Source organism: Microcaecilia unicolor, chromosome 3, assembly GCF_901765095.1.
Source record: "Microcaecilia unicolor chromosome 3, aMicUni1.1, whole genome shotgun sequence".
Lineage (NCBI taxonomy): Eukaryota > Metazoa > Chordata > Amphibia > Gymnophiona > Siphonopidae > Microcaecilia > Microcaecilia unicolor.
The window spans coordinates 193,977,353-193,994,611 of record NC_044033.1 but is presented as its reverse complement, the minus strand read 5'-3'; the positions used below and the strand labels follow the sequence as shown (position 1 = coordinate 193,994,611).

General features: G+C 47.1%; 1 protein-coding gene across 2 annotated transcripts in view; it reads right to left on the bottom strand.

The window, feature by feature from the left end:
- Positions 1-804: 804 nt before the first annotated feature.
- KHSRP (KH-type splicing regulatory protein) overlaps positions 805-17,259 on the bottom strand; it is a 30,426-nt gene continuing 13,971 nt past the window's right edge. For both annotated transcript variants that reach the window (XM_030196888.1, XM_030196889.1), the window contains 8 exons: positions 17,056-17,156; positions 16,639-16,780; positions 16,098-16,258; positions 15,691-15,833; positions 15,061-15,164; positions 2,650-2,904; positions 1,253-1,422; positions 805-898 (listed from right to left, as the gene is read on the bottom strand). In XM_030196888.1, coding sequence (XP_030052748.1) covers positions 890-898; positions 1,253-1,422; positions 2,650-2,904; positions 15,061-15,164; positions 15,691-15,833; positions 16,098-16,258; positions 16,639-16,780; positions 17,056-17,156 — 1,085 coding nt within the window. In that variant the 3' untranslated portion in view covers positions 805-889. The remainder of the gene's footprint in view (positions 899-1,252; positions 1,423-2,649; positions 2,905-15,060; positions 15,165-15,690; positions 15,834-16,097; positions 16,259-16,638; positions 16,781-17,055; positions 17,157-17,259) is intronic.

Genomic DNA, 17,259 nt, shown 5'->3' with positions numbered 1-17,259 from the left:
CTAATCACTTTCAGGAGACAAGTGGAACTATCATACAGTTCGAAGACAGGAAGACAAGAGCAGATATATTTAAAGAAAGGGAATTATGGGCTACCATTCAGCTGGTCAGTCCATCCCCAGAGCAGTGGAGTCAGCAGGTGCAACAAGGTTTGGAAATGAGGGGCTGAACCCCAGCTGAGCAGAGAAATAGACCAAACACCTTCTAACAAAGTACGCTGACATGCTTCAGGATTTTCACATACAGTCCGGGGGGGGGGGGGGGGGGGGGTTAAAATCTAATCTGGCAGAATCTGAGCCCTTGCAGTAGACAGAGGCGAACAAGAGTCAGGTTTTGTCATCATTTATTGTGAAGTTAAAAACAAGCAGTAAAAAGTAAAACCCCAGCAATCCATGTTTCATGTTTACTCTCCCCCAGAACAGGAGGGGGTCAGCCCCAGAAGTGGGAAAATGAGTGTAGGAATAATTGGGGGGGGGGGGGGGGGGGATTTGATTTTCCAGATACAGACACCTTTGTCCAAGGAATGTTCCAACTCCAACTAAAAGTAGAGTGATTTTTTTTTTTAAAGTTTATTTTAAAAACAACCAAAACAAAAAAAATTAAAAAAAAAAAAAAAAAAAAACCACGAGAGAAACGTGTTAGCCTGAAACGAAAGTTTTGTTTCAGGTCAATGGGGTGAGGAGTTTAGTTTTCGCTATCTTCTACAGCGGCTGAACATGAAGGGGCTTGGACGTCACACACCAGGAAGCCACAAGGGATCCTAAGATATCTAGAGATGGACCTGTACAGACTGCTCCCTCCCTTCCCTCGCCTTCATCAGCAGCCATCGCTCGCTCGCTCACTCTCTGCAACAAAACGCAACTTCCACAGACGAGGGAGTTCACATTCAGCTCACTGAGGCTGTAGAAAGGGGGAGAAAAGCAGAGTGAGCTCCGTTGCAGTCTGCCTGTCCCACAGGGAAAGGAAAGGTCATACAAGTACTAGCAAAGACACACAAACTTATGCAACTAGCAAGCAACAATGAGCAGCAAGTTATGAGATTGCGCTGTTTGAGTGAACCACAGCTATCTTTTAGTTTAAAGCATGCAGACTGCATTCTGGTAGTTGTACAGCCAGATCAACCTACCAGAAAATGGAACCAGTCTAGTGCTGCAAGCTACCTGCCACCAGGAGAATCCTAGGAAAGGCTGCCACCTGAGCTGGCACTGAAGCAGGAAAGGCCACTGTTAACAGGAAGGACAATCTCAGCCTTACCTGCTGTCCTGGCTGTGTAGGTGGGGGCTGTGCCGCGGGGGCTCCTGGAGGCTGGCTGTAGTAGGCAGCTTGCTGTCTGTAGTACTCTGCCCATGCTGCACTGTAGTCTGGTTGGGAGCCTGGTGGTGCTGCTGTAGCAACTGCTGCTGGTGCTGCACCGGATGCTTGAGCTGTAAATGAAGACAGAAGAAAGTGTGTGTGTGTGTGGGGGGGGGGGGGGGGGGGGGGGGGGGGAAAGGTTTAGAGCTCCTGCATTTCATTAGAAGGAAGAAGTTCCCTAATACAGTGCTACATTGATCCCAAGACTCGCTTTTCTTATGATACCTGGCAGCAGGGTGAAATAGGCACTCCAGGGGCACATATGTAACTGTTACAGGGGTTCTCTCTCTATCCCAGGGCTAAGACCTGCCCCCTAACAATGCACTAACCATCTGCCCTGATACCAGCCTAAAGAATGGAAAATAATTTGTAGCATTGGGAGAGGGAATATGGAAGATAGCTGTCTAGTCATTATTTCATGCCGGAAACAAGATCCTTTGCTGGAATTAGAGGAAGGACTACACTGGCAATGGATCAATGGATCCAGAGAGGACTCTGCCCACATCCTGAAGTCCTACCCTCACAGGAACGATGGCCAGACTGGTATGTGCACACTGCCCAATAATGAAACAAATCTCATAAACAAGAAAACATAGGGGGACACGTGTTGGTAGGACACAAACTGGTATATCTCTCTTACACATTAAACATGGGAAATGGACACCAAATATAATCACCCATGAAGGAAAGGTCAAATGGTAGTAGTAGGGGAAAGACACTTAATTTGTTATTTGGTATTTATAACCTGCTGTTTAATGGAATAAGGAGCAGCTGAGAGAGCAGAACCTTGGGAGTTCTTTCCCTTCAGCATCCCTTGTGTGCAATCATTAAAGCAATCTGCACATTTCAAGGGCTCCCTTCTGTGCTACGTGTCAGAGGCAACAGCACGATTTTATTCTATGATCTTTATCCACAGTTATAAAAATGGAATAAAAATACCCCAATCGCTCCTCTACCAAAAAACATTAGACTAACCTAGAAAAACTAGATTATCCAAAAGGGCCAGCGATGTTTATGATGGAGCAAAGCACTGCAACTGCCTTGTTAGTCCACTTGATACGTGCAAGTAAGTGTCAACCACCAAGTTACAGGTGATCTCTTTCCACTGCATTAAGTCAATGCATCTTTGACAAGCTTCTGAGAGTTGAATTAGTGCAGTGAAGAGAGATCACCTACAACTTGGTTGTTGAACCACAAGGATAATGGACAACTCACAGTTATAACACATTAAATGGAGTTAGAACATAACGTCAAGCACTTGGGATCTCTGGGAATGGCCCACGGCTGCCTGCACTCACCCAGCTTCTTATAGTATTCCTCCCAGGCTTTGGTGTAGTCAGCCTGTGCTGCGGGGGCCTGCTGCTGCGGTTGCGGTTGCTGCTGCTGCTGCTGCGGTTGCTGCTGCTGCTGCTGTTGTGGTGGTTCTCCTGGGGTGGGCGGAGCTGCGACTGGAGGCTGTTGTTGTGCTGGCACAGGGCCTGGTGGCTGCTGATAATAGTGAGTGTAATATGCTGCCCAGGCTGCACTGGGGTCTGCAGGGGCTGGAGGTTTGCCTGTGACAGGAAAACACACAGCGATAACGTGTGTGGTAAAAAACAGTACAAAAATCAGCCAGGCAGTTGAGGTCATTTGATGGTGCAGAGATGAACCAGCTCTCCCTGAGCTCAGAAAGATCTAGAAAGCTTTCCAGGAATACAAGGGGCTCTTGCCTCATCCATTTCCTGCTCTAACTCCAGTGTAGGCAACTCACTTGGGATAGTGGCAGGATCAGCCAGCCATACACAGGTGGGACGCCTAGGGCAGCATGCTCATCTGAAAATCCCTATGGCATGCTGAAGTACATATTTCTGGAGCTGTGATCCAATGAAATATGTTTTGTCAAGGAAGTTGATTTTTACTGTAATTGTGATTTTAACATCTTTTGTATTCTGCTTTGAGCCACTGTAGTGAAGCAGAATATTAAATGTCTACATTAAACTTAAGAATATAAGCCAGATCACAAGTACCTAGCTGAAACCCAAATAGTAGCAATGCTCCATGCTACCAATCCCAGGGCAAGCAGTGGCTTCGCCATGTTTTAACAGACTATAGACTTTTCCTCCAGAACCTTATCCAAACCTTTTACCACATCCTCCAGCAACCAGTTCCAGAGATTAAGTAATTGATGAGTAAAAAAAAATATTTCCTCCTGTTTGTTTTAAAAAGTATTTCCACATAATTTTATTGAGTGTTTCCTGGTCTTTGTACTTTTTGAAGAGTGAAAAATCGATTCACTTCTATCTATTCTACACCGCTCAGGATTTTCTAGACCTCAATCATATTTCCCTCAGCCGTCTCTCTTCCAAGCTGAATAGCCCTAACTTCTTTAGCCTTTTCTCATACAAGAGGAATTCCACCCCCTCTCTCATTTTGGTCACTCTTTGAAGCTTTTCCATTTCCACTATACCGTTTTTGAGATACGGCAACCAGAACTGAACACAATAACTGAGGTGAGGTTTTATTTATAACATTTGTATCCCACATTTTCCCACCCATTTGCAGGCTCAATGTGGCTTACATAGGTTGCACTGTGGAGGGATAAGAGGCATTATAGTATTCTCTTATTTACCGTCCCTTTCCTAATAATTCCTAGCTTCCCGTTTGCTTTTTTGGCCACCACACACAAGATTTCAGCGTATTGTCTATAACACTACCTAGATCTTTTTCTTGGGTGTTGACCCCAAGGTGGACCCAAGCATCAGGTAACTAAGGTGAAATTAGGCCTTACCTGCTAATTTTCTTTCCTCTAGATCCTCCAGAACGTTCAAGACGCTTGGGTTATGCACTCCTACCAGCAGAGGGAGACTGAGAACACTAAAACTTCTTATACAAGTAGCCTGTGCAGACCTTCTACTAACCAGTAAAACAGTAACAAAGCAGAGGAACAAAACACCTCCACCTAAACAAAACCACTGAATCCACACTCAGATCCCCTCCCCTTAAGACGGGGGAATTCAACTGCAGATGGGCACAACTTAGTAAAACTCCAGGACCCAAATCACAGGAGCTACTAGAAATATCAGCAACTGAAGTCTAAAGAAAATATCACACTGAACTGTCCGATACACTGGGTGGGCTCTTGAACAGTCTGGAGGATCTAGAGGAAAGAAAATTAGCAGCTAAGGCATAATTTCACCTTCCTCAGCAATCCTCCAGACCGTTCAAGACGTTTGGGACGTACCAAAGCAGTAAACACATCTAAGGGTGGGACTGCGAAGCCCAGAGGACAGGACTGCAGCTCCAAAACTGGCATCCTCCCTTGCCTGTACATCCACTCTGTAATGTTTGACAAAAGAATGCAGGGAGGACCACACCGCCGCTCTACAAATGTCCACCGGTGGAACAAAACTACTCTCTGCACAAGAAGCCGCCATCCCCCTAGTGGAATGTGCCTTGAACCCCACCAGCACCGTATAGCCATGCAATATGTAATATGTAATATGCAACCACCGAGCTATAGATGCCTTAGAAGCAGCCACTCCCTTCTTGGGCCCCCCATGATGGACAAATAACCTGTCCGAAGACCTGAATTCCTCCGACCTGCACAAGTAAACCTTCAACACTCTGTGCACATCCAATTTCGCCAAACGACGCTGAGAAGCATCCTCTGTCCGGTCCCCCAAGACCGGCAACGAAATCACCTGATTGACATGAAAGGAGGATACCACCTTAGGCAAAAACGAAGGCACTGGACGCAGCGAAACCTTTTCCTTAGAAAACCACAGAAACGGAGGCCTACATGAAAAAGCCTGAAGTTCTGAAATCCGGCGAGCTGACGATGTGGCTACCAAAAAGACCACCTTCATACTAAGGTCTTTTATCGAACAAGACTCAAAGGGCTCAAAAGGAGAACCCGCCAAAGAGTCAAGAACGATATTAAGATCCCACTGTGGAACTACCGGCCGCAGGAGGAGGACAAAGCCAACTTCACCCCCCTCAAAAAACGGACCACATCTGGGGAAGACGCAACTCACCTGCCCTGCACCTTACCCTGAAAATACGCCAAAGCAGCCAGCTGCACCTTCAAAGATGACAATGAAAGGCCCTTCTCAAAACCATCCTGCAAGAAATCTAAAATGCACGACACAGAAGCTGTCGAAGGGACACACGCCCGGTCCCCACACCAATCTTCAAATATGCGCCACACACGCACATAGGCCAAAGACGTAGAACGTTTGCGAGGCTGCAGCATCATCTGAATCACCTGAGGAGAAAACCCTTTCCTTCTCAACCGTTCCCTCTCAAGGGCCACACCGTAAGAGAGAACCGAGCCGGATCCGGCACGACAATTGGACCCTGACACAACAGCACCGAGCCCCCCAGCCGCAGAGGCTTCTAACAGGTGCATCAGATCCCCGAACCACGGCTGATGCGGCCAATTCGGAGCCACCAACACCGGACCCACATGACATTCTACCCTCTGTAGGACTCGACCTATCAAGGGCCACGGGGGAAATACGTACCGCAACACCCGCTGAGGCCACGAAAGGACCAACGCATCGATCCCTTCCGCTCGCAGATCCTGATGCCGACTGAAATACCGAGGAACCTGAGCATTCTGTGCCGACGCCATGAGATCCACTACTGGCATTCCCCACTTTAGAACTATCTGGTCGAACACCGACCGGTGCAGAGACCATTCTCCGGGGTCCAACATGTGCCTGCTTAGAAAATCCGCGTTCACGTTGTCCACCCTGGCCATGTGCGCCGCCGAAATCTGCACTAGATGCCTTTCCGCACAAATCATGAGCAGAGCCGTCTCAATTGCCAACCGCGGACTCTTTGTACCGCCCTGCCGGTTGACATACACTACCGCTGTCGCATTGTCGGACATGACTCTTACCGCATTTCCGACCACACTTGAGCGAAACGCCAATAGAGCTAGCCGAATCGCCCTTGTCTCCAACTGGTTGATAGACAACTGAGCTTTCTCCGTCGGCCACCGCCCCTGCGCGGGCCGACCGAGACACTGAGCTCCCCAGCCCAGCAGACTGGCATCCGTTACCAGAATCACCCACTGAGGAGGTTCCAACGGCATGCCCTTTTTCAGATGGGCCGAGCACAGCCACCACTGGAGACTGCGCCAAGGAGCCCCCCCTCAATGGCAACCGCAACTCCAAACTGTGTACCTGGGGAGTCCACCGGGACAACAGAGCCGCCTGAAGCTGATGCATATGCGCCCTGGCCCATGGTACTGCCTCTATTGTCGCTGCCATGAGGCCCAGAACCCGAAGGTACCTTCGAACCATCAGACTCTGAACGGACATTAACAGCCGGACCTGCTGCTGAAGCAAGGCGATCTGAGAATCTGGAAGAAAAACACGACCCACTGCCGTGTCGAACCGCACTCCCAAGTACTCCAGACTCTGCGATGGGATCAACTGACTTGACTACATTCACTACCCATCTGAGTGATTCCAGAAACGCGACCACCTGAGCCGTCACCGCAACACTGTGAGCCCGAGACTTCGCCCGGATCAACCAGTCGTCCAGATACGGATGCATCAGAATTCCCTGCCTCCGCAAAGCCGCTGCTACCACCACCATTATCTTGGAGAAGGTGCGTGGAGCTGTTGCCAGACCAAAAGGCAGAGCACAGAACTGAAAGTACCTCCCTAAAACAGCAAAACGAAGGAAACGCTTATGGGCCTCTCGAATCGGCACGTACAGATACGCTTCTGTGAGATCCAGTGACGTGAGAAATTTTCCCTAACAAACAGCCACTATGATCGAGCGCAGAGTCTCCATACGGAAGGATGGCACCTTGAGTGCCCCATTGACCCTCTTAGGATCTAAAATGGGTCGAAACTGGTCCTCCTTCTTCGGCACCATAAAGTAAATGGAATAACAACCCATTCCCTGCTCGTGCCGAGGAACGGGTACCACAGCTCCCAACTGGATTAAGCGACCCAGAGTCTCTTCAATAGCCTCTAACTTGACTCGACAGTGACAAGGAGAGAGAAGAAACAGATCTGGCAGCAGGTGCTCGAACTCGAGCGCATAACCGTCGCGAACGACCTCCAGCACCCACTGATCTGAAGTAATTTGGGTCCACCCCTGATAAAACAGACGAAGTCGCGCCCCAACCTTCACCAGAGGCTGGACCCGCACACCTTCATAAGGAGGACTTATTTTATTTATTTGTAGCATTCATACCCTGCTCTTTCCTGCTCAATAGCAGGTTCAGTGCAGCTTACAAGGTGTGGTACAGAGTATCACAGAGCTAACACAAAGTATTGTACAAGGTATGGTACAAAGTCTCACATAGATGACACAAAGTATGGTACAAAGTATCAAGAGATATTCAAGTTATAAAGTGTAGAACAATATGAAGAGATGTGGGCACCTCCGGAGGAGTCCCAACCTCCTCAATGACCCCCTCGAAAGGACTGCATCCGCTGGAAAAACTGGCTTTTAGAAGGAGATACAAATCTGCCCGGCCTGTACCGCCTCGCGTCCTTAAACCGACCTCTAGCCGAACCCCCTCGACTAGCCGACTTAGGCCGTAACTCCGGCAACCGTGAGACCTTGGTATCCCCAAGACCACTCATCAGTTTATCCAAGTCCTCTCCAAACAACATAGAACCTTTGAAAGGTAGAGAATACAACTCTGCTTTAGAGGCCGCATCTGCCACCCAGCCCCTAAGCCAAAGAGCCCTGCGAGCCGTCACCGCCAGAGCCATATTCTTAGCCGAAGCCCTTAGCAAATCATAAAGGGTGTCTGCCAAAAACGAAGCCCCCATCTCCAATTTGGCCAGCTCCTGAACCAAACCAGTCCTATCTAACGCAGGCTCATCCAAGAGCTTCTCCGCCCAACGGAAACAAGCTCTGGCTACCAAGCCCCCCCCACACAGAGGCTTCAAAGGCCAAAGCCGACAAATCAAAGCTGCGCTTCAGAAAGGACTCTAGCTTCCTATCCTGAGGATCCTGTAAGGCTGTACTGCCATCTACCGCCATCTAAGGCCGTAGTAACCGACGTAACCACCGCATCCACAGTAGGTGGTTTCAGCAGGGCCAAATCTTCCGGAGGCAAGGGATACAGCCACACCACAGCCCTAGACACCTTACAAGCAGCCTCCGGCACAGACCATTCTTGAAAAACCATGTCTCTAATGTCTGAATTCATGGGAAAGGAACGGGAGGCTCTCCGAATCCCCTTAACCAAGGGATCTACCTGGGGTCCCTCCGCAGAGGGAGTAGCCCCCGGAGCAAACTTTAAAGTAGAGATCACCTGATCAATGAGCTCTAACAACTCCTCCTTATGAAAAATGCGAACCACTGAAGAATCTTCCCCAGGCCTTAGCCCATCCTGATCCTCAGACTCATCTAAGAGATCCTCCTCTCCTGGGTCACTCCAAACCTCTGACCCAGGCAGAGAAAGTATCTCCATAGGCTCCGAAATATCCACCCGCGGGTGCTTAACTCCCACTGAGCTAGCAGCCTCCGGGGAACAAACAGCCTGAGAGGGGCCAGCTCTCCAGGCATTATACAGAGATCAAACAAACTCAGGAGGGAAACCAGACCCCCCCCCCCCCCGACGCTGCTGAAGCCCCAACACTTCCCGCAGTCTCCACAACGAACCCCCCTCGATCCCGCGGCGGCAGGTCCATTGCGTGATCCGCAGCTAAACTAGGCGCACTTCCTGCCACACACGAGTCCCCCGGCACCGGTACGGAATGCGCGGCCAAAAGGACTGCGCTTCCCGCCAAAACCGGCTCCATCAAGGCCAACCAGGGACGTGCAGCCAAAATGGCCGCGTTTCCCGCAAAAACCGGCCCCGCCGTTGCCAGTCCGGAATGTGTGGTCAAATTGCCGCCCAACACCTCCGCTGACTCAGGGGAAAGCACGGGGGGCAAGAGCACTGACAACGTAGGCTTCCCACAAAATTTACCTTAGCCACCTTTCACTTCAACGCTGCACTTCGTGCAAAACCGACACCTCGCCAGCTTAGACATAATGGCTGCGAACACAATAAAAACAAACAGTTGTTTTGTGCTCTGACAGACTAAAAGGCAATAAAGCCTAAGGCAAGAATGAAGACGTTTTATCTCTGGACTGCCACAAGAACGACCAAAATAGCTGCCTTTTAAAAACGTTTTTTTTTTTTAAACCTCGTTGCTGATGCCTAAACACCTCAAGGGTACAGAACGAGGTCTGTAGCAGAGGTCAAGCAGTCCTCCAGAGGAAGAGCACAGGGGGAGGGACCCAGCCACCCGGGTGTGACACCCCACAGGGAATAAGAAGCCCCTTAGGACTTACACCCTGTAATAGAGATCCAAGTGTGGGTTCTCTAACATTTACAACCCAGAAACCCCAAACGGGCCTACCAGACTGAGTACACTGCACAGGCTGCACCCTTCTACCCTCTGCTGAGACTGAGAAAATACTGGTTAGTAGAAGGTCTGCACAGGCTACTTGTATAAGAAGTTTTAGTGTTCTCAGTCTCCCTCTGCTGGTAGGAGTGCATAACCCAAGCGTCTTGAACGGTCTTGGAGGATTGCCGAGGAAGATTCAGATTGTTCTTCCCTGGAAAGTAATCCTTCAGATATTTTGGCCTCCAATTCTGTAAAATCTTAAAAGTCATCACCAATAATTATGTTTCAACATTTTTATTGATGATTCCACAAAATAACATCCCATAAACTCATTTTACAGTAAATTTTAAACACAACATAAACATCTGAGTATAAACAATAGATTCTATTCCTCATCAATCCTTCCCCCCCTTAAACTGAACATTCCACTGCTCCTTGACAACTACTCAGAGGAACCTGCTGACAGTTCACTACCTCTGGGCATCAGCAGTACACTATTTCACAGGGTTATGGTATTTCCTATTTTCCCAGTTTTATGATTCAAAGAACTTTTCCATGGCCTGAAAATATATAAGTTTGAGTGTGATAATATATTCTCTGGGAAGTCATGCACTGCTACTCATCATCATCATTTTACATCACCAATAATTAAATGACACTAACTGGAAGCCAGTGCAGTTGCATCAGCAATGGCCTGGTATTGATGCCGAAGCCCCATCCATAGTACCAACCTAGCTGGTGCATTCTGCATTACTTACAGCTTCCTTATCAGCATTTTTGGCACATGAATATAGAATGCATTAGAATAACCTAAGGTACCAATCACTAATGATCCTACCCATATTCAGAACATTTTCCTTCAGATATGGCTGAAATCAGCCATATTAAACAAGCACTTCTCATAACTCTCAAATCAGATTTCATCTTTCCACAGAATCACATCAAGTCATGGGACATACCTGCAACACCATCCTAGAACGTTTAACGCAGTCTTTCCTGTATTCAACTCTAGGTCACTTCCCATTAGCCAGTGTTGATAAAGCCCCTTATTTTCTTACATCTGTTACTCTATCGATACATTCCATCTTTGCTTATACCCTAGGCTATTATCACGTACTGTGTTGACACTGTAATACAGCATACTGTAACTGTCTATTGCTTATGTTTGATTTATTCTTTCTGTGCACCGCCTTGAGTGAATTCCTTCAAAAAGGTGGTAAATAAATCCTAATAAACAAATAGCCTTCAAAGACTTAAGGCCCAGATGCTGAAAAGCAATTGCGGGCGTTAGAGATCATTAGCGACGGACTAGTGTCCCTTATCTGCAGCCATGCAATGCTCGGAAGCCTCTAGTGCAAGGAACGACTGCGCCAGAAGATATCTGCATGCTGCTTGCAAATTACATTTTAATAAGTTAATTAGCAATTCAACCCAATGCTGAAAGAAGAGCACCCTGAACCTTACGAGATTTTACTTTTTTGGGCTTTCACCTTCATGAAGTAGAGATAGTCTCAAGTTAGATGTAGCCACTCTAAGGGTAACTTCCACCGTATGGGGGGGGGGGGGGGGCCCTCTCCTGAGAAGGCCTTCTTTGCCCAGCTGCAAGAGTGCCGGCAAGATTCTGAGCATGAACAAAGTCCCACTCTGCCACTGGCTAGATGCGGCTATCGCTGCCTACATCAGCACCACCCACTCACATCAGCCCACGGCACTACACAAAGGAGGGAAAAGGTGGGAATTCCTGGTTTCTGCAGGAGAAGAACAGGGGCCTGGGAAATCCCAGCAGCCGGTGGAGGGAAGAAGAGGAAACAGATCCTCAGTATATAAGGTGGGGAGAGAGAGAAAAGGAATCGCCCAGCCACCTCCTCGCTGGCCCTCTCCTCCTAATCGGCTGTGATACCGAGGTAATTTCTTCCTAAGTGCATTCCTCTGCCCTGCAGCCCTCAAGCAATAAAATGTCTTTTCCTCAGAGAGTGAGGGTTAGGGGTTGGCAAGATCTTTAATTAATGCTCACAACATTTTTTTTTTTATTTTTGTTACATTTGTACCCTGCGCTTTCCCACTCATGGCAGGCTCAATGCGGCTTACATGGGGCAATGGAGGGTTAAGTGACTTGCCCAGAGTCACAAGAAGCTGCCTGTGCCTGAAGTGGGAATCAAACTCAGTTCCTCAATTCCCCAGGACCAAAGTCCACCACCCTAACCACTAAGCCACTCCTCCACTCAACATGAAGTTTATTATCCTAAGCATAGCGATATGTATGTATGAAGAAAGATGTGAATTCTGCTGTGTCCCTTCTCTCTCCTTTTTGTAAAGGAGTGGGGGAGCTCTCTGTCCCCCACATCATGAGCAAACTTTTGTCCTTAGCAGCAGGTACTGAAGATTTTGTAGACCTCAATCATATCTCCTCTCCTCCGTCTCTTTCCCAAGCTGAAGAGCCCTAACCTCTTTAGCCTTTGCTCATACGAGAGGAGTTCCATCCCCTTAATCATTTTGGTCGCTCTTCTTTGAACCTTTTCTAATTCCACTATATCTTTTTTGAGATACAGAGACCAGAACTGAATGCAATACTCAAGGTGTGGATGCAACATGGAGCGATACAAAGGCATAACAGTGTTTTCGGTCTTATTCACCATTCCTTTCCTAATAATTCCTAGCACCCTGTTTGCTTTTTTGGCCGCCGCCACACATTGAGCAGATTTCAGTGTATTACCTACGACGACAGCCAGATCTTTTCCTTCAGCGCTGACTCCCAAGGTGGACCTTAGCATCAAATAACTATGATTTGAATTATTCTTTCCAATGTGAATCACCTTGCATTTGTCCACATTAAATTTCATCTGCCATTTGTATGCCCAGTCTTCCAATTTCCTAAGGTCTTCCTGCAATATTTCACAGTGCGCATGTGTTTTAACAACCTTGAATAGTTTTGCATCATCTGCAAATTTGATCAACACACTCATTCCAATTTCCATATCATTTATATATTAAATAGTACCGGTCCCAGTACAGATCCCTGCGGTACTCCACTGTTCACTCTCGTCCATTAAGAGAAATTGCCATTTAACCCTACCCTCTGTTTTCTGTCCAATAACCAAATTGTAATCCACAACAGAACATTGCCAAGACTCTAATTTTCTCAGGAGTCTCTCATGAGGAAATTTATCAAAAGTTTTCTGAAAATCTAGATATACTACATCAATCGGATCATATTTATCCACATTTGTTCACACCTTCAAAGAAAGGAAGCAAATTGATGAGGCAAAACTTCCCTCGGCTGAACCCATGCTGACTCTGTCCCATTAAACCATGTTTGTCTACGTGTTCTATAATTGTATTCTTTATAATAGATTCCACTATTTTGCCCAGCACCGACGTCAGGTTTACTAGTCTATAATTCCAGGATCACCCCAGAACTCTTTTTAAAAATCGGCGTCACATTAGCCACCCTCCAATCTTCAGGTACTACAGATGATTTTAACAGGTTACATATTACTAACAGCAGGTCAGCAATTTCATGCTTGAGTTTTTCGAGTACCCTTGGATGTATGCCATCCAGTCTAGGTGATTTACTACTCTTTAATTTGTCAGTTTGGCTCAGTACATCTTCCAGGTTCATCCTTTCCCAACTGTGTCCTACCAACTGCTAATGCCTCCAGTGTAAGGTTGATTTACAGCAATCGCTATTTGGACCGGTATCCTTGGTTTATATAAGTTTACATAAGAACATAAAGAGTATCCATACTGGGTGGCAAACAGTTGCTTCCCCATGTCTAACTCAATAGCAGACTATGGACTTTGCCTCCAGGAACTTGTTCAAACCCAGACACACTAACCCTTGTTACCACATCCTCTGGCAAAGAGTTTATTTATTTATTTACTGTATTTGTATCCCACATTTTTCCACCTCTTTGCAGGCTCAATGTGGCTCACATTCCAGAGCTTAACTATTTGTTGAGTGAAAAAATATTTCCTCCTATTTCAGAAAGTTATGCACTGGCTGAACTACAAAATACCTACAGATGCCACAGGAAGCTTACACACCAAAACGTCTTCCCTAGGGTCTTTTAACACTGTACTGGAAGAGAGTGTTACCATTTTTCAGACAGCTTCAAGTACAAGGTCCTCTGGTGGAGATATCATTGGATCAGAGGGAAGACATATGATGTTTCTAGTAGTCTGAGGCTGACCAATCTTTCCCCATATACAATGTTGTCACGAAACACCTAGCCACCTGCCTGGGGTTACCCCAGCCCAGCTCAAGTCCGCCTGCACCTGCCGCTTGTTTTCTACACTAGCACCCTCCTCCCACTGACTGGTTCCCAATCGCCGCTGGACGAGTCTCCTGCTCTCAAATTATCCCCAGTGATTTCTAGGTTACTAGAGCCACACTCCCAGTGGTTCCACAGTTCCTGGAAAGCACTCACAGATCCCACACAAACCACCAGGATTCCTAGTCAGTCCAGAAAAGCAGAGGCAATAAACTAAAAATGTTTATTGTCATTAAAAATTAGAACAATGAACAGAAAAGGTACAATCAGCAAAACAATAATAGGTAACTGAAATTGGATTACTTATAAAACTGAACATTTGTTTTATATCTAAATAGTATATAGCAGCTCACAAGTTATCAAATATAACTGTTCACAGGGCCTCAGCAAAGAGTCTTCTCTTTTTTCTCCCTAGCTAAGGCTGGAGAAAAAGCCAGTACATCCTAGCTCAATTTTGAGCTCCTGGGCCAATCAGTGCCCAGAACAAGTTTTAAAAATAGCTGGCCACATCACTGCAAGTTGTGTCTTATCTGTGTTAACTAAGGAAGGAACAGTCAGTTCTCTGTAACAGCTCAACATGCACCACCTGCTGGCCAAACTAGAGAAATACAATTCAAGAAATAATATAGTTTTACAGGCTTAAAAACCCACTGTTTTGTCACAAGTGTCAACAGCTCTTTACAATATGCAAAGGGTTAAGGCAGAAATAATCAGCCTGAACAGAGGCAGCAAGATCAAAGACTTTCTTGGGCTCACTTGTTAAGCTCTTGCTTACTTTATCTAATTAGTGTTTTTCTGCATCTCTTGCACAAGGATAAAGTCTGAACATGTCACAGTAGGAGCATGAAGAGAAAGCACATGATCCAGCCAGGTTCTGAGGGTGGCTGAGATTTTTGCGTTTTTGTTGTGTGATCACTTAAGCTTCTGAAGGAAATTAACCTTCTATGACCGGTCGGCTATAAGTATTTATTAAATAACGAGGAGATGCCTGATTTCTGAATCTTTCTGGGCTCAAAGAGCTGTTCTCACTCAGCACCAGACATCACTTACCCGCGTAGCTGATTTGGACTTAAGAGGTACTCACCTGCATCGTGAGGCACAGGAGGCTGACCCCATTGTGTATATGTATTTCCCCACCCCTGAGGAGGATACTGATGAGGTGGTGGTGGTGGCGGTGGCCCAGGAGCACTGCAAAATTCACAGGTGGTGGGGGTGGGTGGGAGAGAAAGTATTACAGACTGACCTCGGTAGGGAATCATTATAAGAGACACCTACACAATGACATCTGCCTGCCACATAAAAAGGGTGCTCAACAAAGACCCTAATAGAACGAAATACAGCTCTCTCTCAGCCAGTTCCAATTATTACCAGGTACCAAGTGCTTTTAGTCATAGAATGTTATGTCCTTGGTGTGGTCTAATCCCTTCCTCCCCAACCCTGCAACCCACTTCAAGAGAATAGACCCTCTTAACTCCCTCAGGCCAACAGTAACCTTGCCCCCCCCCCCCCCCCACCATTTTTACTATTAGGATCCCTTTCACCTCACGTCTTCTAACTATATCTGCAGGCCAGCAATCCTAGGCTTACTCCACTTCAAGCACAACTTTATCTTCACTCCCCTATCTTAGTAACTATTAAGGGTGCCTAATGTCACTATATTTGCACCAGGCTGCCCCAATCTCTCTCCCCTACAACCAGGATGGTCCATACTTACTGCTGAGGAGGACCGGGAGGGCCTGGATTAAAGGGCCCAGGATTGTAGGGGCCCATTGGGCCAGCAGGGCCAGGTCCACCAGGAACACCAGGGCCAGGGCCAGGGCCAGGGCCTGGACCTGGTCCAAGAGGGCAGAGAGGACCCTGAACAGAAAAAAAAAAAGAGCTTTGGCAGGTAAGGAAAATAAAATCTGAAGCAACTCCACAGTGCTTCCAAAACCCCTGCATTATACTCTGAGCATACACCCTCTCCCTACATATTCATTCATTGTACAGTATTACCATATACAAGTCTCATAAGCTATTTGCCCTTTGCACCAACATACCTCTCTCGTTTCCCACAACTGCCACCTCCTTACCTATGACCCCCAATGCCCCTCCTCCTCACTGATCTATTATAAATCCCACCTCAATCTTCTCCTCAATCAGCTGCTTAGCATGATCAATCTGCTGAGGGGCACCACGGATTATGAAGACTTTGAAGTTGGGATCTCCATTGGGTGGAGGCTGTCGGGAAATCTCCACAAATGCCCCCGTCTGCTGGTTTATGGCTTTAACATTCTCCCCACCTGAAACACCCAAAACCAGAGAAAAGCCTTTAGAAAATGTAAATAGAGCGTAGGACGGTGATTACTACTACTACTTATTTCTAAAGCGTTACTAGACATACACAGCACTGTACACTTGAACATGAAGAGACAGTCCCTACTCAAAAGAGTTTACAATCTAAATCAGGCCAAATAGGGGATAAGGGAAGAGACTTACTAAAGATGTGCATGGAAGAACACACCCCAAGGAGGAAGACATTCATATACATATGTACCAGAACATGCCACTGTCCCCAGGAATGCAGTGGAGATGTACACAGTCCTAGAAACATGGGCATTTGTTTGGATAAAAAACATTAATGAGTACAGATATGCACACACTTCTCTCCTGAGTTACTTACCTCTCCCAATAACCAGACCACACTTGTGAGTGGGAATGGAGAAGGTCATCTCTCCACCAGGAGGGCCCCAGTTGCTTTGCCCTCGTCCTCTGCCTCGACCCCCAGGAGGCATTCCTGGACCTGGTGGGCCTGGGGGACCACTCTGCACAGAAGAATGGGTGTTAATATGGAAAGATCCTGACCCATGAACATTTTCCTACAGGCTACAAAGAAAGAAGACATGAGCATCTCTGTGGAGTGTCTTACCTATAGCTGTAGGGGAGAGCGAGTGCAAGGAGCTATGACTGGCACATATCAGAAAGGATATGTGACTATAGCCTATGGCTAAGAGGGGTTCACACCCTTGAGTTTAGAAGAGGTGTGTGCATGAGGCTCTATATCCTGTGAACAATAAGGGAGTGTACACCCTGTACATACCCTCAGGCTCTGGAGAAGGTCATTTATAATGCGAGCTGCATGGTCACATCGGTCAGGGGGGCCCATGATATGAGCAATCTTTTCAGGGCCTGTCCCATCATCTGAAAAAAGCAGACAGAACCCAGAATGAGCCCTTGGAGGCCCAGGAGAGAGAAGTGGAAGGGACAGGAGGGTTTCCGCCTTCCAAATAAAAGTGCATTATAT